At 38.1% G+C, this 22,039-nt stretch overlaps 1 protein-coding gene across 1 annotated transcript in view; it reads left to right on the forward strand.

Moving 5' to 3' along the window:
* dnah1 (dynein, axonemal, heavy chain 1) overlaps nucleotides 1-22,039 on the forward strand; it is a 56,131-nt gene that overhangs the window by 29,937 nt on the left and 4,155 nt on the right. Inside the window, exons 43-72 of the mRNA XM_028446976.1 lie at nucleotides 371-549; nucleotides 758-988; nucleotides 1,182-1,378; nucleotides 1,965-2,100; nucleotides 2,884-3,092; nucleotides 3,177-3,348; nucleotides 4,355-4,546; nucleotides 4,641-4,751; nucleotides 5,632-5,817; nucleotides 5,892-6,083; nucleotides 6,740-6,907; nucleotides 7,012-7,203; nucleotides 7,484-7,615; nucleotides 8,519-8,644; nucleotides 8,778-8,897; nucleotides 8,991-9,140; nucleotides 9,914-10,074; nucleotides 10,165-10,390; nucleotides 10,470-10,665; nucleotides 11,372-11,523; nucleotides 11,596-11,792; nucleotides 11,883-12,027; nucleotides 13,016-13,174; nucleotides 14,099-14,230; nucleotides 15,113-15,283; nucleotides 15,375-15,554; nucleotides 17,468-17,644; nucleotides 19,651-19,821; nucleotides 19,904-20,034; nucleotides 21,191-21,335. Coding sequence (XP_028302777.1) covers nucleotides 371-549; nucleotides 758-988; nucleotides 1,182-1,378; nucleotides 1,965-2,100; nucleotides 2,884-3,092; nucleotides 3,177-3,348; nucleotides 4,355-4,546; nucleotides 4,641-4,751; nucleotides 5,632-5,817; nucleotides 5,892-6,083; nucleotides 6,740-6,907; nucleotides 7,012-7,203; nucleotides 7,484-7,615; nucleotides 8,519-8,644; nucleotides 8,778-8,897; nucleotides 8,991-9,140; nucleotides 9,914-10,074; nucleotides 10,165-10,390; nucleotides 10,470-10,665; nucleotides 11,372-11,523; nucleotides 11,596-11,792; nucleotides 11,883-12,027; nucleotides 13,016-13,174; nucleotides 14,099-14,230; nucleotides 15,113-15,283; nucleotides 15,375-15,554; nucleotides 17,468-17,644; nucleotides 19,651-19,821; nucleotides 19,904-20,034; nucleotides 21,191-21,335 — 5,036 coding nt within the window. The remainder of the gene's footprint in view (nucleotides 1-370; nucleotides 550-757; nucleotides 989-1,181; nucleotides 1,379-1,964; nucleotides 2,101-2,883; nucleotides 3,093-3,176; nucleotides 3,349-4,354; nucleotides 4,547-4,640; nucleotides 4,752-5,631; nucleotides 5,818-5,891; nucleotides 6,084-6,739; nucleotides 6,908-7,011; nucleotides 7,204-7,483; nucleotides 7,616-8,518; nucleotides 8,645-8,777; nucleotides 8,898-8,990; nucleotides 9,141-9,913; nucleotides 10,075-10,164; nucleotides 10,391-10,469; nucleotides 10,666-11,371; nucleotides 11,524-11,595; nucleotides 11,793-11,882; nucleotides 12,028-13,015; nucleotides 13,175-14,098; nucleotides 14,231-15,112; nucleotides 15,284-15,374; nucleotides 15,555-17,467; nucleotides 17,645-19,650; nucleotides 19,822-19,903; nucleotides 20,035-21,190; nucleotides 21,336-22,039) is intronic.

Here is a 22,039-nt window from a genome sequence, read left to right on the forward strand (position 1 = left end):
CCCCCAGTAAACAGCATCGCTCCGAGGCACCTAGCAACCCCGCCCCAACCCCGGTGAGGACACCAGCACACCCCCAGCACACCCACCCCCAAACCAGCGAGGCAGGCCGCCCCAGGCCCGCACACCGCGGGGCCCGCCCCCACCGCGGGGTCTCGATGCATTCTGATCTTGGGCAAGTCTTGGTGTTGGATACTGTGGTCTTGAGCACAACACTACGTGGGAGTCTGCTGGTGCATATCCCAGCTGTCATCGGGCACTAGGCAGGGGTACACCCTGGACAGGGCGCCAGTCTATCGCAGACTATTCTGTTTGTTAATTTTTTCAAATGAGACACACACATTGTTCTTCCATCTGTTCTGTGTGTCTTTAGGACCAGTTCCAGCTCTCCAGCCTCTGAATGAAGCTCTTGTTGATGCTACAATCCGAGTCTACTCCACCATCACCTCCCAGCTCCTCCCAACTCCTGCCAAGTCCCATTACACGTTCAACCTGAGAGACTTATCCAAGGTCTTCCAGGGTATCCTCATGGCTTATGCTGACCTGATGCAGGTGATTTGATCCAATCTGATCAAAATACTGTAAACATTATTAGTTATGTAGAATATTGTTTCAGATCAGCCACTTGCTCCTGACCCTATTGGGATTATTTGAAGCATCAGAAATGCTTAACATTGCAGATTCAATACAATCAGCAGATAAAAAGCAGGTGTTTTGGTTCATTGATGTTTGGGTTTATAAAAGTTTTTCCTTTTTAAAGGATAAATCCCAGCTGCTGCAGCTGTGGTACCACGAGAGCTGCAGAGTTTTCCAGGACCGTCTGGTGTGTGCAGAGGATAGAGACTGGTTCAATGATCTTATGAAGAACTGCATTCAGAACTTTGACTGCTGCTTTGAGGAGGTGGTACCCTCCCATCCTGTTTTGTATGGAGATTTTATGAATCCTGGAGCAGACCACAAAGCATACACACTAATACAGGACAAGGAAAGGGTAAGTCGGGTTAAATGTGTTGTAAATGGATGTCATAGAAAAGTTTCTACTTTTGTCTTTTTGTGCATTAAAAACATTTTTTTTTACCTTTCCCAAGCCGCATTTTTTAATATATTATAAACTGAACTGATTGTCAGGATAATTCTGCTGTTTTTTTATGTGTGTTTTGTGTCCTTTTATAACCTTTTACAAGTTGCTACAAGTGATGGAAGAGTATATGATAAACTACAATCAGACCAGCATGACCAAGATGAAGCTTGTGCTCTTCATGAATGCTATTGAACACGTGTGCAGAATCAGTCGTATTTTACGTCAACCCCTGGGCAACGCTCTCCTGCTCGGGGTGGGGGGCAGCGGGCGTCAGTCACTCACCAAGCTGGCTTCACACATGTAAGACCAAAGAACTACCGATTCGATCATTTCTGTAGATTTACACACAAGATACGATTGTATGAAGGTAGATTGGTATCGTTATCATTTTATAAAAGGTTACTTCAATCAAAAGATATTTTGTTTTCAATAAAAACTTCACGTCAATTAAAAAACCTTTTCAATCAAAGAAAAACGTGTGAATGCAAACAAAATATTTGACACCCCTAAACACTTTTTAATCTTTGTTTAAAAAAAAAAACCTCATTGATTGAAGCAATATTTTTTGGATTGAATAATGAAGACACAATTGTCCTACCCACAATAGTGCCCAAATACTTAAAGGATAATGTCAAGCTTTTTTATTTTTTTTTATTATTATTAGATAATAAAAACACAAATCTACCTTCATATATTTGCTGTTATGTAAAGAAATGTGTAAAATATGTGTATTTTTAATGTTTTACCACAGTGCAGGTTGTTTATTGTTGAAGTAAAGTTTTTTATAGTTAATTAAAACACACCTGTTCATTACCCCAATGCTAAGATGTGCAAAACATAATTTTATTAATGCGATTATTCTTGTGATACATTGTTTTACATTCAGGTCAGAATACGAGTGTTTCCAGATTGAGCTGTCTAAAAACTATGGTCACAGAGAGTGGAGGGAAGATATCAAAAGCATCATGTTTAAGGCAGGCCTCGAGAACCAGCAGATCACCTTCCTGTTTGTGGACACACAGGTATACAGTAGACCAGACATGGGAAACTGGCGGCCAGGGGGCCACATGTGGCCCTCGGTCTAATTTTGTGCAACCCCCAAAATAAATCCCCAAAAATAGTTTTTCAAGAAATTGAATGACTATAAAGCCCGTCATAATACACAAAATAATAATGCAAAAATCAACAGCAAAATGCGCAAAAAGTTCCATAAATACACAGAATGACATAAAACACAAAATGACAACAAAGACAGACAAAACAACCACTTAAACAAAATGACTACAAAAACACAAAAAAACACAGTACAGAATAGCTCCAAAGACCCAAACTGTCAAGAAAATTGCACAAAATGACAAGAAAACACAGAAAACAACAGAAAAATGCAGAAAGAGACCTCAAAAATGCACAAATCGACAACAAAAATGCAGAAAATGACAGAAAATTCACATAATTACACAATTACAACAAGAACACAAAAAATAACAAAAACACACATGACTCCAAAATCACACAAAATGGCTAAAAACTGACAAAACAACACCGCAAAGACAAACCCCTTTGTTTTCCCCGTATTAATGCTCAGATCGGTCATTATTCTAAATGTTGACATGAATGTTGATAATATGGCCCTCAGATCAGATATAATCACATTTTTGTGGCCCCTGCTGTGATAGAGTTGCCCATCCCTGCAGTAGACTGTTGTATTCAACAGTTATCACACTTAATTTTGAAACACAAGCAAACTGTATTGGTTTGTTTGACTTTTTTTTTTTTTTACCCATTATTTCTTACTCAATCTCTAGATTAAAAGTGAGTCATTCCTTGAAGATATCAACAACATTTTGAACAGTGGGGACGTCCCCAACCTGTATGCAGCAGATGAGCAGGACCGAATTTTCGCTGCAATGGAGCCAGTGGTGCAAGAGCTGGGGCTGCAGCCGACTAAAAGCAACCTGATGTCTGCCTACATCAGGAGAGTCCGAAGCAACATTCACGCAGTACTCTGCATGAGGTCAACCCTCTGTTTTCTTTTTCTTCCCTCCTTGTGTGTTTCCTCCTTTATTCCTGAATTCTCCTCATTATTTTTCTCATGCAGTCCCATTGGTGAGGTGTTTCGTGCACGTTTGAGGCAGTTTCCTTCACTTGTGACGTGCTGTACCATAGACTGGTTTAGTGCTTGGCCAGAGGAGGCCCTGCAGACTGTGGCAACATCTTTTGTGAGCGAGATGCCTGAGCTTGATGTCAGCCCAACTGTCTTTCATGGATTGGTAAGGATTGAGTTTATTTCTGCATGTCGAGAAACAGCAAGTCATCGTTTTCATTTCAGATATTTTTGGCAATATATTATGAGTCATTCTATGTCATTTCAACAAATTTTCAGGACATCCCACGCACTTTGGCCTAAGAACATTTGGCAATGTTTACCAATTGTTCCTTCATTATTGGCAGACGGTGCATTTTTTCTTTTTGAGATATGGCCAATTCAGTGAGGGGGCGCGTCCTTATTTTTCTTGGATGTATATTGATGTATTTTTAAGGAAAGACACCCCAAAAAAGAGTAAATGTAGAACATGAGAAATTTGATCATTATAAATATTGTTTTCAAAATTAATGTTTTTCTGATGCAATGGTTATTACTTTTTTTTATGTTACTAGTAAAAAACTATTAAATAATAAATGATTATAAGACACAGAGGCAAGCTGCAACGGCCTCATGTAAATGATTTTTAATATTTGCGAGTGGTGAAATAACCCAATGTTGGGGTCCAAAATAAATTAAAACAGAGATCAGATTTTTTTTACGTTCCCACATGCTGTTATGATGAAGGCCCAAACATTTTTAAGCCTGAAACGCCAACACACATTTTTTTCAATTTTGAGGAGCTGGCATATCTGTGAGATACAGTATGTATAGCAGATATTTTTGAATATTCTGAGAGAGTAGGTGGAGCTGTATTACTTTACCAAATTTCAGTTTCCTATGTGATGTAGTTCCTGAGATATTAGAATCTGAAAATGGAAGAAAAATAAGGACCTTCGAAAACCCCCCCTTACTAAATTGGCCAAAGTATTCATCCGATCAAACTAAAAATTTGCAGTGTGCCTATTGAATAATTACCAAACAATTGGTGAAAATGTGAAGATTTTTTGAGACCGACGTGCGTGGGCCATGTACTGAAATGACATGGAATGACCGTTATAATATTGGTGATATTCTAGCTCCATGCACTTCCTCAAAAGTAAAACATACATGTTCTTTTTTTTTTCCCCAAGTCATCAATGTGTGTGAAGATACACCAGGTGGTAGCTAAAAAGTGTGAGCAGTATTTGGCTGAATTAGGTCGACACAACTATGTCACACCAAAAAGCTACTTGGAGCTGCTGAAAACCTTCTCAGATCTCACGAAACGTAAGAAACAAGAGCTGTGCGGTGCTCGCCAGCGCATGAAGACCGGTCTTCATAAGGCAAGTGATTTGATTATCAAACCAATGCAAAATTGAGTTGGATTTTTCTAGCTTAATGTGATTGCTGAGCTTGTGCTCTATGATGGTCCTGTAGCTTTTGAAAACATCTGAGGATGTGAGTAAGATGCAGGAGGAGCAGGAAACAATGAGACCTCAGTTAGAGAAGGCCGCTAAAGAGACCAAAGACACCATGGAACACATTAAAGTAAGACTTTTTCAATCCTCGTCTATATCAGGACTTCTCAACCTTTACAATCTGCAACCCAAAAATAAAGGACCCCTACAGTACCTGAAGGTGGATGAACAAAGAACATTGAAGAACAGTCATGCGGAGACAATAATATCCACTGTTATTCAGGAAGGTTATAGTTATTTTCACCATAGTATATAATCATCAGAAATAAAATGGGTTAAAAGTGACCAAAAATGGTGGAAAATGAGGTGAAATGGGATTTTTAAAACCACAGAAACTGGTTAAAAGTTTCAAATTAGAGTGACCAAAAATGGACTTAAAAAGTGGTTTGAAAAAGGGTTCAAAGTGCCAATATTGGCTTAAAAGTGGTAGAAAAAAGTAGGAACAATTAGTTTAAACTGGCAAATATGCACGGATGAAATCAAGTTAAAAGTGACAATAATGGGTCAACATATGCAACATTTGGTTGGAAAAGTTGTGGAACGGTTTTATACTGTAAGTGCCAAAAGTGGAACAAATTTGAGAAGAAATAGGAGTAATGTAGCAGAAATGCATTAAAAGGAGCAAAATATGGCAAGAAAAAGTGATGAAATTAGGTTCAAATATGACAAGTTGTAGTTGCAGAAAAATGGTAAAACTTAAGCATAAATGGGCTCAAATGGTTCAGAAAATATTATTCTGACGACCCCCTCCCAGTGACTCACGACCCCAAGGTTGAGAACCCCTGATCTATATAACTACATCCTACAGAATACTTAATGCTTAAACCTATTTAAGAAGTTACTGCGATTTTAAATTAAACACCAAAGTTCTTTGTGTGTGGTGTTATCTTTTTGTTAGCAGACTTTGGAGAAATTGTGATTTATTGTTTGCAACCTGTTATCATTATCAGAAAGAAACCTTAGTTGCTGAAGAAACTCGCACTTCAGTGCAAGCAGAGGAAGCCAAAGCTTCAGAGAAAGCTCGTTTTGCAGAAGGCATTGCAGCAGATGCTCAGAGAGATCTGGACGAGGCCCTTCCAGCCCTGGATAAAGCCCTTGCCAGCCTCAAGTCACTCAATAAGAATCATGTCACTGAGGTGATGGAGCACAATACATTTTTTACTTGGCGTTATGATGGCATCTTCATTGTCATGTGGTTTTGTCCCATTAGGTCCGAGCCATGCAGCGACCTCCACCAGGGGTGAAGCTAGTTATTGAGGCTGTGTGCATAATGAAGGGGATCAAGCCCAAAAAGATACCAGGAGAAAAGCCTGGCACCAAAATTGATGACTATTGGGAGCCAGGGAAGGCTCTGCTCAAGGATCCCGCCAAGTTCCTGGAGAGCCTGTTTGAATATGATAAGGTTTAGAAAATACATCTTTATTCATTATATTTGGTAAACCATTGTTTTCAATGATGTTCATTAATACCTTTCATGCATCTCTTCTAAGTTTGGCTGTTTACCAATGATTGCATCATTTCTCGTCTAGACCTAAAGCGTCTGTCAGGGGTGTCAAACCTTAAGTGGGCCACACATTTTCAGTGGGAAAAAGAGCAAATTCAACATTAATGTGCCCTGGTTTGCACTTATCTACATATAAATGATAAAGTATGTAGTATATCAGTCCCTGCAGGATCTTCACTTACGTTTCCCTGATTTTGGAACATTTTGTGAAATAATTTGAAGAAAATATTTCAGATTTTGGAAAAATTTAGAGTTATTTCAACAATTGGAGATTAAAAATGACTGCTGTCATCTGATACAAGAACTGGAAAATTAAGCTTTGCAAATATTGTGGATTTTAATAGAATTTTTGTATTTGGAGTGACTGAGATATCTACAACTAACTTAGTCGGTCATTTACAAAATGTTTCATGTTTTTTCTAACATTTTTACTTTCTCGTGCGGGCCAAATTTTATGCTCTCAGTCTAAAGGGCCGGATTTGGCCCCCGGGCCTTGAGTTTGACACATTGTCTATGTTCACCATAGTGAAAGCAGCTTCTTGTAACTTTTGCAGGACAACATTCCTGATGATGTGATCACCTCAGTCCAGCCCTACATAGATGATAAGAATTTTGACCCTGATGCCATAGAAAAAGTTTCCAAAGCCTGTACCTCCATTTGCCAGTGGGTGCAAGCCATGCATTCATATCACTTTGTGGCCAAGGCTGTGGAACCTAAACGGGTAAATCCTCACTCTTTACTCTCATCATGAATGTAGGGAACAGCTGGAATTGCAAATTTTTCTACCGTAAATATCTTCTCTTGATGCTGTAAATATTTGTGCAGAGAGCTCTCCAAGCAGCCCAGGAAGACTTAGAAGTGACCCAGCGCATTTTGGACGAGGCCAAAGAAAAGCTAACAACAGTGGAGGGGGGCCTTGCTGCTCTACAGAGCCAGTACCAGGACAGTCTGGCTAAAAAAGAGGAGCTGGACGATAAATTTCAGCTATGTGAGGCCCGCCTTGTCCGTGCAGATAAGGTCAGACAGTACAAGAAACACACCAAACATGGGTTACAATTCATAACAGATTAATAATATAAATGCAATAATGGATAGAGAGATTGGCAGATTGTGAGACAATTGTCTGAACATTGACTATTATGTGGTAGCACAGAAAATTTGACTGCATTTAAACATTACTCAATATGTGGCCTTAGCAATTCACATCAAATAATGCATCATCTTTCAAGCAATATAAAAAAGGAGAGAACTGTTAATTATGATGGGAACTGTCATTTTATGCATTGTTCTTCTGCAGCTCATTGGAGGTCTGGCAGATGAGAAAGTTCGTTGGAAAGAAACAGTGCAACATCTGGATTATATGGTCAATAACATAGCAGGGGATGTGCTTCTGTCTGCAGCGTATGTAGCATACCTCGGCCCCTTCACTGTAAGTGTGTCTTAAAGCTGCAGTATGTAAGTTTTTTTTTTTTTGGCTTCATTTGGTCTAAAATCCACACTGACCTTTGAACATATTGTAATTCAAAATGTTCTGAGAGGACTATGGACCTCTGCTCCTTCTCTTGGTCCTGTATTTGAGCTTTACAATTTCAGGAACGTGATGCGACTTTTCAGCCAATCAGAGATCTATAAACAGAGTGCTCCATGAGCTGTTTTGTGGCGTTACTATCATTTATAGCAGTGGTTCTCAACTTTTTCAGCCCACAACCCCCAAAATAAAAGGGCCAGAGACTATGGACCCACACTGTACCTGAAAGTGGTTGAACCCAGACATGAACATTGAAGAACAGTCATGTGGAGACAGGGCCATCTATAAGAAGCAATAATTCACAAAGTCAGCAAAACTATGATCCATTGTTACATGAATCTATGAAAACCATATTTATTTATCTGAATAATATCCACTGTTATCCAGAAAGTTTATTATCATTTGCATCCGAGTATATAGTTATCTTAAAGATGTAAATCCTTGTTTTAATCAAAAATAAAATGGGTTAAAAGTGACAAAAATGGTGGAAAAGGTGGTGGAATAGGATTTTGAAAACCACAGGAATTGGTTAAAAGTTGTAAATTAGAGTGGCTAAAACAGACTGAAAAAGAGGTAAAAAGGATTCAAAGTGTGAATATTGCAATAATTAGTAGAAACAATTTGTTTAAATTGGCAAATAATGGGCATGACAAATCGTGAATGTGGTTAAATTGGCATAAATAAGCATGACATATGGTGAAAAGAGGTTAAACAATAATGACAATAATGGATCAATATATGCCACATACCGGGGAATTTGAAATTTGTTTTTTAGTTTTACATTGTCTGGGCCACATTGTTTAGGGTGAGTATCGCATCGCCATGACAGAGGAGTGGCTGCACTGCTTCAAAGAACTCGGTGTTCCACACACTGAAAATCCCAACCTGATCGGAACCCTTGGAGACCCTCTAAAGATCCGCTCCTGGCAGGTTAGAGGAGGTTTTAGTTTCATCTGAAACTGGACAACAATAAATTAGCACATCATTTGTTAGCATCAAACATGCTCTCTGGGCTTTTTAACATAAAATTAACAGCACTCTTCATGTCTTTCGATGTGTGAAGATTGCAGGTTTGCCAAACGATAACCTGTCAGTGGAGAATGGTGTGATTGCTCAGTTCTCTCTGCGCTGGCCACTCTTCATAGATCCTCAGGGACAAGCCAATAACTGGATTAAAACCATGGTGAGACTAGTGTACTAAGATTATAAATGACTTTATTCATACCTGGTGCTGTCTGTATGTTTTAATCAATGCTTTCCTTCTGTTATCATCTAGGAGCGAGACAATGGCTTAGAGGTTATTAAGCTCAGTGACGGGGACTTTCTCCGCACTCTTGAGAATGCGATTCGTTTTGGTAAACCCAGCCTCTTGGAGAATGTGGGAGAGGAACTAGATCCTGCTCTAGAACCTGTCCTATTACAACAGGTAAGTCATGATACATAAGCAAACCCTGTACGTGTCTGCATCTCTTAAATCCATTCTGTACCAGTTTCCCTAACTACGGAAGTAGATCAGGGCCAATTTTGATGGAGAAAACAATTTTGGTCAAATCAAGAATACATTTGAAATCTTGAAATTTCTAGAATAAAGTTGAAATCTGATGTCGAGATTAAAGTCAAAAAGCAACATTAAAGTTGAAATTTTGAAAATGGCAATATTGTGATATCATTATCGTCGAAGGTTTGATTGTGGCCGTCTACAAAATGCTGTGTATCGATGAATGCGTTAAACTATATTTCGAAGTTGGGTTTAATTGCAAATAGATTATTTCTCTTGTAGCTCATAAACACGGCATTGTAATCTCTTTGAAGAGATATTGCCAAAAACTTAATCTGGAGGAAAAACCAGTCACGGTTGGAAGAGGTGGAGCATTCAGTCCATCTGTGGCTATTGAGGAGCTACGGAAACAGATTAGGGTCAGTTTGGATGGAGACTGTTGTCGTACAGTATATGTTTTTTTGGCCCTAGTCCACTTTCATAGATTTATTTGCAAACCTTCAACTTTTATCTTGTCTTTTCAACTTTAATCTAGACATCATATTACAACTTTATTCTCGAAATTTGCATTTATAATTATAATTAAAAATTAACTTTATTCTCGACATTTCGGCTTTATTCTTGATTTGCCCAAAATGATTTTCTCCATCAAAATTGGCCCTAGTCCTCTTCCATACCTAACACACATCTGTGCCTCTCAGACATTTACACACCAAGGCACCACAAACTTGAAGTTGGGGGATACAGTGATTCCTTACCATAAAAACTTCAAGATCTACATCACCACCAAGCTGCCGAACCCACATTATTCTCCAGAGGTTGCGACCAAAGTCACTCTTATTAATTTCACTCTGTCGCCCAGGTAACGTTCATCCCTGCTTTTTGCTAAGTGATTGTGCCAATTTGGAACAAAAAGCCAGGGAAAAAGAAACTTTTGTTACGTTTTCTTCAGTGGTCTTGAAGACCAGTTATTGGGCCGAGTGGTGGCTGAGGAGCGTTTGGATTTGGAAGAGGCAAAGAACCAGCTCATCGTCAGCAACGCTAAAATGAAACGAGAGCTGAAAGAAATTGAGGATAACATCTTGCACCTTCTGAGCTCCGCAGAGGGAAACCCAGTGGACAACGAGGAGCTCATTCAAGTGTTGCAGGCCTCTAAGAGCAAAGCTGCAGAGATACAAGTTGGAGGATTTGTCTCTAATTTAATACAGTAATGTGTTATTGGAATGACTTTGTAATGCGGTGGCGTCTGGTTTTCAGGCTAAAGTGGTGGCAGCAGAGCAAACAGAAAAGGACATTGATAAGGCCCGACTGCAGTACGTGCCCGTAGCCGTGCGCACACAGATTCTATTCTTCTGTGTGTCAGATCTGTCCAATGTTGACCCGATGTATCAGTACTCTCTTGAGTGGTTTCTTAGCATCTTCCTGTCAGGCATCGCCCACGCCGAAACAGCAGGTAAAACACACACAGGTATTGGGCTTGAAATTTTTCCTTTTCATTTTTCTTTCTTTTCTTTCTATTTTTTTCCCCCATTTTTTTCTTCTTTTTAAAGTTTTTTTTTAAATTTATTATTCCCCCCTTTTTACAGTTGTGCATATTGTGCTGTGGGGTGTAATCAGTTAGGTAACACATCAAATAACTGATTTTTAGTGCTTTAAACTGTTATTATTATTAAACTGAGGGCGCACGGTGGTTAGTGGTTAGCACGTCCGCCTCACAGCAAGAAGGTCCTGGGTTTGAGCCCTGGGGTGGATACTTGGATCCTTTCCCGTACTACGTGGGTTTCCTCTGGGTACCCCGGCTTCCTCCCACAATCCAAAAACATGACTGTTAGGTTGATTAGAGTCTCTAAATTGCCCGTAAGAGTGAATGTGAGTGGTTGTCTGTTTGTGTGTTGCCCTACGATGGACTGGTGCCCTGTCCAGTGTGTTACCCCGCCTAGCGCCCAGTGTGAGCTGGAGATAGGCATCAGCAGACCCCCACGACCCTTATAAACAGGAACAAGTGGGTCTGAAAATGGATGGATGGATAAACTGTTAATGAATACTTAACAATGCATTAACTAATGTAATTAAGGGACCCATACAACAGCTTGCTGTAAAATGTGAATGACAAATCTATGAAAACCTTGTTAACTTGTTCTTTCCTTCGCTTCATACAGACACAGTGGAAAAGAGAATCAGCAACATCAATGATTTTTTTACCTTCAGCTTGTATCGCAACGTATGCCGCAGCTTGTTTGAGAAACACAAACTCATGTTTGCCTTCCTTCTGTGTGCTCGCATCATGATGAATGACAACAAAATTAACATGGTGAGCCGAAGGATAGTTTTTTTCTCATCCTGCAATCAGTGCAGGTCTGTATATATTGTCTGTGTGTGACAGGTGGAGTGGCGTTACCTGCTATCAGGAGGAATACCCGTCCAGGACCGACCCAACCCTGCAGTGAGCTGGCTGTCAGAACGGGCCTGGCAGGACATTCTAGGCCTCAGTAATCTGGAGAACTTCTGCTCCCTCGCAGAGAGCTTCAGCAAACATCTGAAGGGTTTCCAAAGAGTTTTTGACAGCAATCAGCCTCACAGGCAAGCAAAGAACGGCGCTTAATATTTAAAGCGAGACTTTAATTCATTTGGACCTTATTATTGTTATCATTGTTCTGTGTTTGTCTCCAGGGAGCCTCTACCAGGGGAGTGGGACACAAAGCTGGACTCATTTCAGAAGCTGCTGGTGCTGCGCTGTCTGAGGACCGACTGCTTCATTCAGGGTCTGCAGGACTTTGTCTCAGCACAGCTCGGACAACATTTCATTGAGCCTCAGGTGGAGTCAGTACTTTATTGTAGCATCAATGTTCTGTTGAAAATCTGCAGCAACAGAAAGTGAGTTCTTTATGTAATGTTTTCTTCAAGTTCAATCAGTAGAAGAGAGATTTACAAAGATTTGCTAATAGTTCTAAAATTGTCTGTTATTGAAGTGGTCCTCAAACTAGGGTCCTGGACCCATAGCTTGGAGGTCCGTGAAATAATGATAATAAAAAAAACATTTTGTATCTTTACAAAATTATATAAATACATATGAGAATGTAAATTAATTTTGCACAATTTTGCTTATTAGTAATACATTGAACACATTTTATGTTATGTACAAGACTAGTACAGGCACTTTTTAAGTTATTTTTTACTACAAAGATCCTAAATATTTAAGGTATTGATTGTTTTTAATTGATATGAGAATTATGAGGGGGTCTTTGAAAATGTTTCTCCCCTGTACGGGGTCAGTGATGCACTGCTCTATCACTGTGAAGTGCGATGGATGTGTCAATGGATATAGAATTCTGCAAGAAATACCTTTAAATTAATATACACATTTTTTGTTTATTAGTAAGACATTGAACACATTTTATGTTATACACAGGATGATAACATGTACTCTTTAAGTTAGTTTTTACGACAAAGATCCTAAATATTTCAGGTAAATCATTCAAAGAATAGATCATTCCAATCGCATTTAGAGCTGCAAATATCAGTAAATTGTTTTAATTGATGTGAGGATTATGAGGGGGTCCTTAAAATTTTTTCTCCCTTATAAGAGGTCCTTGGATCCAAAAAGTTTGAAAACCCCTGCATTTATATCAACAAAATATTTAATTAATCGTTCACAATATGTAATAAACAAAAAAATTTATTTTAATGTGTAAAAAAATGTCATTAATAGTTAGAGGTTCCTTTACACTGGCAACCCAGAGAGTCAAAACTCATAGTTCTGGACACAAGTGTTTATTGTTTGTCTCCCTGTGCGTTTTCCACAGACATCAGATCTGTCTGCCGTCTTCAGGGAGTCTTCATCAACCACTCCCCTGATCTTTGTGCTTTCCCCTGGCACTGACCCTGCCGCTGACCTTTACAAATTTGCAGATGAAATGCAGTTTTCTAAAAAGATGAGTGCCATCTCTCTGGGCCAAGGACAGGTCAGTGATGCAGGGATCCCAGGAAAGCTTCCCTTCTTTTTAGAACAAGTGAAAAGCCTTTGCAGATTTCTTTATAATTATCAATCTGTTCTCTGATTAAATTTATACTACAAAGGTTACTCATTTATGGGATTTAAAACAATTTTTCTTCATGGGACTTTTTAATTTTTTTTTTGGATTCCAATTTTGCGTTATTTCACTACTCGCGAATGTAGAAAATCCTTTACATGAGGACATTGTAGCTTGGCTCTGTGTCTGATTATCATTTATGGTTTATTAGTTTTTCACTCGTAACAAAAGGAGGCATATGCAAAGTGGTTTACTGAGTTTTCTGTCATGTAGTTCCTGAGAAGCTGAAAATGGAAGAAAAATAAGGTTGTATGAAAATTGACACATACCCCCCTCACTAAATTGTCCATATCTCAAAAAGTATTAATCCAATCAAACTCAGAATTTTGAGCGTGCCTTTTGAATTATTAAGGAACAATTTGTAAAAATGTCAGATTTTTTTTTAGACCGAAGTATGTGGGATGTCCTGAACATTTTTTGAAATGACATGAAATGATCCTACCTTAATTGTGTCAAGATGGGATTGCCACCTTTGTTATTGGTTCTGTCTGACACAAATCTGAGATGTACCCTATAATTTTTTTTATACAGTTATTTGAAATCCAAGTGCTCAAAATACAGTATGTGAGTTATAATCCAGAGTGATGCTGGGCTGCTGTATTATCCCATCATGAAAGTGTGAGAGTGTTTACCCATAGCTTTTTACTTAGAAAGGATAACTTGTAGCTGTAGTTTAATGGGCAACATGCTGCCTCGGTGGGCCTCACCTTTAATGGGAATTAGGGGGATTAAACAGCTGGTATTAAAAGCTCCATCTTAATGTGTGTCTTCTGCTGCTCATTGTGTGGTGTTCAGGGTCCCTTTGCTGAAATCATGATGAATGCTGCCATGGAAAAAGGTCACTGGGTGTTTTTCCAGAACTGTCACTTGGCTCCCAGCTGGATGCCTAGTCTGGAGCGACTCATTGAAAACATTAACCCAGCAAAGGTTTGGACTCAAAGCACAGAGTTGGACAATCACCTTCACTGTGTGCAGGGCTTCTTTTAACTCTCATGTTATCCTTGGGGTCAATTTGACCCCACTCAATGTTTATCATTCAAAAAATAATAGCGTTTTTTTTTGCTTCTTATTTCATGACTTTTCCTGATTTGATGGGTACAACTGATTAAGCATGAAATTATCTTGATGATATATTTCAATGTGCTGAAATAAAAGCTAGCATGGCAGCCCTTTATCCAAATAGTGCCTCATTGTGCTCTGTGTGTATTGCAGTGTCGTCTTGGAAAAGGTTTACTGTCAATGAGGTTTTGGAACAGCTCTTTCACAGTGAAAGTGACGTAGAAGAGGATGTGTCTGCGACTTTATAGTGAATAACCCCACATATGTTACAAAAAAAAAGAGATACAATATGTTTGAGATGAAAGGGGGTCATCAACATCAATCAATATGGTTCATTCTGTGAGTCATGAATGTGCACCCCAAAATAGAAAAGAATGAAAGATTTTCAGGATACAATAACTCTATGCAGGAAAGGTCATATCATCACCACAACCAATAGAGTTCATAGTCTTGTGGTCATTAAGGTTGTCAGTAAATTTGAGAAGATTTGAATGAAAACTATTCAAGATAAATTAATTCTAATTTAAAAGTTTGGCCTGATGGTAGCGCTAGAGAACAGGTCAAGGTGTCATTATCAAGGGGTTATTTATGTATTCACCAAATAAACAAAGTGCCTGACACACAAATTTTGGTCAACAATTTTTTGAAAACTATTTTCTGGAGGCAAATATCCCTGGGGTTAAATTGACCCCAAGGGTAAAATGTGTTAATAGGAGGGTTAAAGGCAGTTATCTCTGTTTTGTATGGTAGGTGCACAGGGATTTCCGTTTGTGGCTCACAAGTCTCCCCAGCAACAAATTCCCTGTTTCCATTCTTCAAAATGGCTCCAAGATTACCATTGAGCCTCCGAGGGGAATCAAGGCCAACCTACAGAAATCCTATGTCAGGATTACTAATGATTTTCTCTGCTCTTCAACCAAGGTCTTACGCATCTGTGTTCATTTTAGGTTTATGAATTAGAAAATGTGTTGGAAAGATTTTCAGTCCCTCTCATCTCGTTTCCGTCCTCCAGGCTTCACACTTCAAGTCGTTGCTCCTGTCTCTCTGCCTGTTCCATGCCATTGCTCTGGAGAGGAGGAAGTTTGGCCCGTTGGGTTTTAACATTCCTTATGAGTTCACTGATGGCGACTTAAACATCTGCATCAGCCAACTGAAAATGTTCCTGGAAGAGTACCAGGAAACTCCATACAAGGTGAAGCTGTAGTTTCCTCATTTTTGATCAGAACAGGATTCGTGTTATAATTCAAACTTTTGGAAATTCAAAGTGGTATTAGTGTGTGCAATGTGTCTCTTATTAATGTGTGGGCAGAGGTGAAAGTAACGGATTACAAGTACTCACATTTTTCATGGCTACTAGTCATGACCGGGGTTCCCTTCTTTTAAACAAAGCAGTATTTACTCATTTATGAGATAAAGTGTTCTTTTTATTACTTTAAAGCACCTTGTTGTGTAATAAAGTTTATGTCTGTGAGATAATGCTGTTGTCCACCTTCCGTTGATAAAATGCTTGTTTTAGCTTTGAGGAAAAATAGTGTAAATAACATAACATACATGTGTGTGAAAGGCCTTGTGAGAAGGATTTATTGAAATGTTTGTCCAGATTAACAATAGGAACAAGACAATTCTTCACTGGAAAAAGGAAAACACTGGTTCTACTGGTTTGCACTGTTGCCTATTAACAAGAAGGCTGTGAGTGGTTTGATTCTCAGGGTCGACCTTTCTATGTGAGGTTAGCATTAGCATTATCTACCAGTGCTTGTGCGGGTTTCACCTACTATAATAGCAAGCATGCTGGGAAATCTTGCTCCCAGTATGTCAGGTTGACTTGTGTTTCTGATTCAATCAATTCATTTTACAATGACAAATAAACATAGGTGAAAGTAATCAATTACAGTGCTCACATTACTTTAATTAAGTTGTTTTTATGGGTATTTGTACTTTTTGGAGTATATTTCTAAACCAGTAATTTTATTTGTACTTAAGTATATTTCAAAAGAAGTAAAGTCATTTGTTACATTTCTACACCCAACTGTTACTGAGTAAATTATTATTATTATTATTATTTGAAATGATCAACAGACATTGTGAAACTACAAAAAATTGAATGACCAGACAACAATCAAATGCATCACTTCATAGTGACCAAACGTAATGCTCAACATCAAAACAGCATTGAATGTTGGTTATTTTCTCAGTTTTAGAGTTAATAAATGTAGCTATACTCAGAGCTTAGAGCCTGAGAATTGTTTTATTTTGAATTTAAATAATTTTGGGGTTTTTTTTTTTTAAGAATTGTACATTTTGACAAACCTTTTGTTTTATACAGATGCCTTTGTGGAAAATAAATGAAGTTAAGATTTTGTTTTTTCCTTTGTAAGTTAATACATGAGATGTTTACTGTATGCAAGGGAACCATAGTAAAGGGGTGTGAAAGTGACTAGTAACGTTTACTTCAGAATCAGAACGCTTTAGTTGCCAGGTACAGTTTAGAACAATACTAGGAATTTGACTTGGTAGTTGCAGCGAAAGAACACGCATCAACACACTGGAGCAGCCATTTGCGGCGCCCACATATTTAGGTTAAAAAGGGATGAACAACAGGAGGAGAGGTGAGGAGAAAAACATCCAGCTTGAGACTGCTTTCCCTAAACAGAGAAGGCAGTGTAAAACCAGGAAAACAAACTGCCTCCGCAAACATAAATCTAAGCAGGACACAGTCAAAGAACACGAGACAAGGCACGTGGGTCGGGTTGGGTAGAAGGTGGGCTGGGGGAGTGGGTCGGGTGGGAAGAAGAACAGGATTCCAGCCATTTGGGGACATGGGCGTGCTGCCGATGGGCGCTGCTACCACGCCTCCATGTCACACGGATGGGAGGGGGGGCGAGATGGCCGACGAAGGCATTTGAAATTGAAAACCCGTAGACCTGTTCTTTGAGTACCATTTAATTGAGCTACATTTTACTTGTACTAGAGTAATTTAGGTATGACTTTCTTGTACTTGTGTACAATTTTAATCATGTGACAGTACTTCTACTTGAGTAGAATATATCAGTACTCTTTACACCTCTGCCTGTGTGTGTATCATGTCACTCTTCACTTGTCCAGGTTCTAAAATACACCGCTGGGGAGATTAACTACGGTGGCCGTGTGACAGATGACTGGGACAGACGATGTCTGCTCAGTGTCCTGGAGGACTTCTATTGTCCTGCTGTTCTCAACACTGATCACGTGTACTCATCTTCTGGAGTGTATCATCAAATAGACACAAGCTCAAATGTAAAGGTAGGTTAAACTCAGCCTTTTATCCAAGAATCAATCCTGAATCTTGAAGTTTCTGTTGTCAACAATAATGTGATGATGAATTGAGCCAAAATAAGTTTTAGAACTGCTGGATAAATGATGTAAATTTGTTGAATTACAAGGCCTACTAACACCCACACATGAACTTTTTCAGAAAAAGAGCAGCTTAGAAAAGAAGTCTGAAAAAAAGTCCAAACAAGTGTGAAATATTGCTGTAAACGTGTTGTTCTCAAACTTTTTTTTGGGTATTTCCCACTTTGAACAAATAACACATTTTAAATAACACATTTTAAAATTAATTTAACTAACAGGGAACAAGTAACATTATGTTTCCTGCATAAAAAACAAATTAAAAAATGCATGTAATAACGAAACATTGTTTGCCATTTGTGCCAAAAAGTTAAGAAAACCAAAAAAAAAAAAAAGGAAATTCAGTACACGTATGAAATTAACTAACAGGGAAAAAGTAACATCCTGTTTCATAATGCAAGTAATATATATTTGATAAATAAATGAAAACTCAAAAACTAAATTAAACTAATTACCTGCATGATTTAAATTGAAAAACTACAGTAAATAATGAAACATTGTTTGTGATCTGTGCCAAAAAGCTAAAAGTTATAGAAAATGTGTTTATTGTTCCACTTCACTTCACACTTCACTCCACCTTAATCATTATTTTTACACTTTAGTTCCACGTTACATTTTTATCCCGGTCACATGTCTAATGCAGTCTAATAATTTAATGCTAATTTCTGCTGCACTTTTAGGCTTCTCATTATTACTTTCTTTCTGTGTAGGTGTTTTGTTTCGTGTTATAATTATTTTTTTTTGTCAATGACAAAAGGCATTGGCATGAAATTGAAAAGTTGCTACTGCTATAAACTCAGAATATGTAAAAATGTCACATTGTATTTTGAATGAACACAATTTAAATGACTGACACTTAAAACTGGTAAATCCTAAAGTCTATTAATATAATCCTAGAAAGATCATACTGTATATGACTATATGCTTAACAAATGTGCTTATAGCTAATTTTATCTGTGTGTGTTTGATGAAACAAAAATTATTATTATTTAAAAATTCCTGTCAATGTGCAAATACCAATGAGAGTTAACACTGGTTTTATGTCATGTCATGATATTTTTCATCCATCTTCATTTGTTCTAAGAACCCCAAAAACACAATATTTTTGGTTTATTTTCCCAAACTTGCCTGTTTTCCAGAGTTTCAGCCTCTGAAAGGTCAATTTCTGAACAAAGCTACACAAACAGGCTGATTTGCGGCCTACTTATGTATATTCATGAGTGGGCGTGTCTATAGACGGGACAATGACTTTCTCCTCCCTGCACGGTGACGTAGGGCCAGAGGACGGCCCGCCCTCCTCCCACCCACTCTGCAGCCGAGCTCATGCTGCTTTATAAACACGGGACAGAGCGTGGGGGCGGGGCGTTCACCTGTACATTCATAGACTGTAGAAAATACATACATAGCACTGCATGAAGGACTCTGAAGTGTTCACCTTCGTGGGCGTGTCTGTTTACATGTCAATAATGGCAGAGAGCTTCCTGGAGGCGTGGCTTCTCCAGCTCAGTGGCGCGTCAAATTTGTCATCAAAGTGGGAACACGTCATCAAAGTGGAGCGAGGTGTTTGTGCTTACCCTGCAGTAAGAAAGGAACCAATCACCCTCTAACTAACGATTGATGGAATCAATGAAAAAAACACTTTGGGCATGTGTATGAAGCCCTAATAGAACTTTATGATGTTTAAAGCACAGAAAAGTCTATTTAGCGTAACATGGGCCTTTTAAATTGATGAGATTAGGTTAGATTTTTTACTAAATACAGATAAATATTTATCTGTGATTCACAGCTGTTGAAATAATTATCGCCAAAAATTGTGATTTAAAAAGAATAAAAAAATTAAACTAAGCTTGAGCTCTGCCCCTCTGAGTGACTTGTTCTTCTATAACTTCAAACCCCAGGGTTATCTCACCTACATTCGTGGTTTGCCCATTAACGACACACCTGAGATCTTTGGTCTCCATGACAACGCCAACATCAGCTTTGCCCAGAATGAGAGCATCGCCCTGCTGGGAGCTGTAGATCGTCTGCAGCCTCACGCAACATCTGCTGAGGGCAAAACTCTAGAGGAGGTACACACACACACACACACACAATGTGCATGAATTATTTTTCACTGTTTTGAGAGTTTCCTCCATCTCTGCTTGTATTTAGATAGTGGAGGAAATAGTGGCCGGGCTTGTCGAAAAGATTCCCAAGCCTTTCAGAGTTGATGAGGTGCTGGAAAAGTACCCTGTGCTCTATGAGGAGTCCATGAACACTGTTCTCATCCAGGAGGTGATCAGGTACGACCAGAACACGCAGCAGCAGCTTACACACCACAACAACTATTCGTAGGAAAGAGATGTTCAGTTGCGTTTACAATAACAGACATTGGAAGAGATGGTTTTAGAAAAATTAATTCAGTTTTCAGTCTTCCATCTATTTTAAAGCCTCCTCATTGTTAGTAATATGCTGTATTCTGAACTGTCTGAGTCACAAATGAATAAAGGAAAATTACTAAAAGAAATGTTATTCAGTTGTCTGGATATTATTTAAGTTTAATTACGATATTTTGTGTCATCCAGTGTTATTAAACATCCCTGATATTCACGAGGAATCCATGATTCTGCCAATAAGACTAAAATGACTTCACCTTTTGTTTTAAAAGGTATCAATCCAACTGAAAACTAGTACAGTAATGATATTAAACATAAACAGCTGAATCTGTCCAGAGAAAGTACTTAGAACACGTGTCAAACTCAAAGCCCGGGGACAAAATCTGGCCCTTTAGACCATCCAATCTGGCCTGCAAGAGAAAGATAAAAAGACAAATAAAATTTAAACTATTGTCTAAATTACCAAATATTTCAGGTGTGGATATCTCAGCCCTTCTAAATACACAAATTCAATGAAAATCCACAATATTTGGAGGATTGCAATTTTCCCATGCTTTAATCGCATGACTGCAGTCATTTTAAATCTGAAATTGTTCAAAGAACTTAATTTTCCTGAAATTATTTCACATAATTTTACCAAATTAAGTTAAAATTTGGTCACAAAATCACTGATAGTTAAAGAGAAAATCCTGCAGACACTGGTATCTGTCACGTATTGCCTGGATACACCCCACATACTTTATGTATCATTTATACAGCGTGTAAAGTGCAAACTTGGGGACATTAATGTTGAAATTGCTAGTTTTCCCGCCTAAAATCTGCAGTCCACATAAACTACTTCGTATTTGGCCCCTCAACTAAAATTAGTTTTACACCCCTAACTTAGGACAACAATGTTTGTTTGTCTTTCCATCAACTTCTGTCATGCATTTAATTTTATTTTCAAATTAAATTGACTAATTTGTGGTTTCTGCATTTATCAGTGCAATGCATAAACAGACAATTTTTGTCTGACAGCGATTGTTGGTGAAATACCTGAAATATATCTTTTCTTATTTTTCAGGTACAGTAAGTTGCTGGTGGTCATCTCTGAGAGTCTCAGTGATCTTGTGAAAGCGCTGAAGGGTTTAGTTGTGATGTCCTCTGATCTGGAGCTGATGGCTCGCAGCCTGTTCAATAATGTGGTTCCTGATTTATGGAAAGCAAAGGTAGGACACACGTCTGTTCATGCACGTTTGAGTTACTGTGGGCACGTGTGAATCTCTGCACTTCACACAGGATTTTGTAACAATCCTGTGTGAATAATCGTGTAAATTAGAGGTTTGGTGCAAACTGAGATGTCTGTTTATGAGCAAACAGTCATTTCAATGTCTGGCTTTGTTGGAGGTTTGTTACTGTTAGAAGGAAGTCATTCTTCTCCTTTGTTGCTTAAGCATGTATTCATAGAGATGGGCTGTTTATTATTAAAATTATATTACATAAGTGTTGTACACATAAATTAATGTAAATTGTATTTTAGTTAAATGAAATTGCATGTTTTTCTCTCTACTTTTTGCTGTATAAAAATACACAAAATTACTGTGTAGAACATACAAAATTACAGAAAAATACATAAAAAGAACAGAAAAGATATGAAATTACTAAAAAAAAATTCACAAAATGACAACAAATTAATAATTGAAAAATATTTAAGAAGAAAACAACAACAAAAATACACCAAAATGACATGAGAACATACAAAATTACAGAAAAATACATAATGAGAAGATATACAGAAAATGACTTCAAAAACACACAAAATGACTACAAATAAATAACTGAAAAATATTGAAGAAAAAAAACAACAAAAATACATCCAAATGATGCAAGAACATAGAAAATTACAGAAAAAAAGAACTACATATAAATAACT

This window comes from Gouania willdenowi, chromosome 5, assembly GCF_900634775.1.
Source record: "Gouania willdenowi chromosome 5, fGouWil2.1, whole genome shotgun sequence".
NCBI classification, from domain to species: domain Eukaryota; kingdom Metazoa; phylum Chordata; class Actinopteri; order Blenniiformes; family Gobiesocidae; genus Gouania; species Gouania willdenowi.